This window comes from Cyprinodon variegatus, unplaced genomic scaffold (assembly GCF_000732505.1).
Source record: "Cyprinodon variegatus isolate N-32 unplaced genomic scaffold, C_variegatus-1.0 Scaffold1297, whole genome shotgun sequence".
NCBI lineage: Eukaryota > Metazoa > Chordata > Actinopteri > Cyprinodontiformes > Cyprinodontidae > Cyprinodon > Cyprinodon variegatus.
The window spans coordinates 103,604-105,233 of record NW_015151750.1 but is presented as its reverse complement, the minus strand read 5'-3'; the positions used below and the strand labels follow the sequence as shown (position 1 = coordinate 105,233).

General features: G+C 40.6%; 1 protein-coding gene across 1 annotated transcript in view; it reads left to right on the top strand.

Moving 5' to 3' along the window:
• Window positions 1–1,630, top strand: part of focad (focadhesin) — a gene marked incomplete at its 5' end in the record, with an annotated part of 75,092 nt that overhangs the window by 66,609 nt on the left and 6,853 nt on the right. Inside the window, one exon of the mRNA XM_015402087.1 lies at window positions 363–643. Within this exon, the coding sequence (XP_015257573.1) occupies window positions 363–643 (281 nt within the window). The remainder of the gene's footprint in view (window positions 1–362; window positions 644–1,630) is intronic.

Here is a 1,630-nt window from a genome sequence, read left to right as displayed (position 1 = left end):
ATTTATTTAATGCTGTATTTATTTATTTAATTTTGGCACTTTTTATCCTCCATAGTATACAACCTTAGCCGCTGTATAAAAACTTAAACTCAACTCTATTTTCTGACATTTTGAATTGGAAAAGCTTCCTGGACGGGAAGCGAAACGTCAAAGTCCAGTGGATTGTTTTTCATTTAAATTTTTTTTTTGGAATGACAATGACCTGGATGATTGGGACTCGTCACCAGGCTCCTCCTTCTTTGTGGCTAAACAAGTTAACAGTAGAACACCCTGACAGCCCCGAGCTCTGCTGCTCTGAAATGTTAATTTTTTTCCAGGATGATTTTCCTTTGGAATACGAAGCTCTCCTCTCTGACACAACCTTTGGCGTTGTTCCCTCCAGCTTCGTACTCGAGCTCACCTCTACGAGTCCCTGGGCGTGTGGATGAAGCACGTGGCGGAGGACAAGCTGCAGGTGTTCGTGCAGAGCCTGGGCCTGCAGCAGTTCCAGGACGACGTGCGAACCCAGAGGCTGTCTCTGTGTCGCTCTCTGCTGACGGGCGTCGCTCAGGCCATGGCCCTCCCCAACCCGCCCAACCACTGCTGGGCCGTCCTCTGCTCGTCCGCAGAGAAGATCTTCCTCCTCCTGCCCAATCAAATTCAGGTGCGTCCAGCGAACACACACTCATTTTTACAGTCTAGAAGCGTGGCCCCCCCACCTTCTTCAAATCAGACAAAATTAGTGTCAAACGTTTGTGCAGAAAAAATTTTGTTTTTGCCGCTATCATTTTAAAGATGTAAAGAGATGTTTCTAGAGGTCATCAAAGGTCAACCAGCCCCCCCACCTGGGTGTCAATTAACTGGGCTCCGTTTGTGCAGCAGAAACATCTGTTAACTGACCTTTGATGACCTCTACAAAATATTATTAATATCATTGAAATGATAGCAGAACAAATTAAAATTTTTGGCCAAACAAAAATATATAATTTTAGAATTAATTTTAAAATATTTAAAATAAATAAATAAAAAATTTAAAAATGCATATTTTAAAATATATACATTTTTTCTGCTGCTATCATTTTAATGATATTAATAATTATTTGTAGAAGCCATCAAAGGTCAGTGAACATTTGTTTATTAAGAAACTCTGAATTTCATATCAATTATAAGTTGCTGACCTATGATTATATTTTTTTACTGTATAAAAAAATGATAGCGGCACAAACGACAATTTTTGCGACACAAGCGGAGCACAAACATCTGACAGTAATTTTGTCTGATTTAAAGAAGGTGGGGGGGGCAACTTCACCAAGGTCAGGGATTAAAGTATTCCAGCTCGTAGCGATTGTTCGTGGATTAAAAAAACAAAAATCACTCAGAAAAAGACAATCAAAAACCCTCTTGTGTTTGTCAGCCAATGGTAACAAAGGACTGCTCTGAAACTAACATGATTAGCCAATCAGAAGAAGAAGGGGGCGGGTCTTAAGAAAGCGTGAACTTCCTCCTCTCGTTTCCTGCTCAAGTCGCGGATAGATTGTGGTTCAGTGCTGAAGTTCTACAGTTTGCGCCGTTTACGGCTCCATTCAACGGAGAGACGTATTTAAGTTAAAAAAAATAAATAAATGAAACTTGGAGTGGGCACAATGCAGTT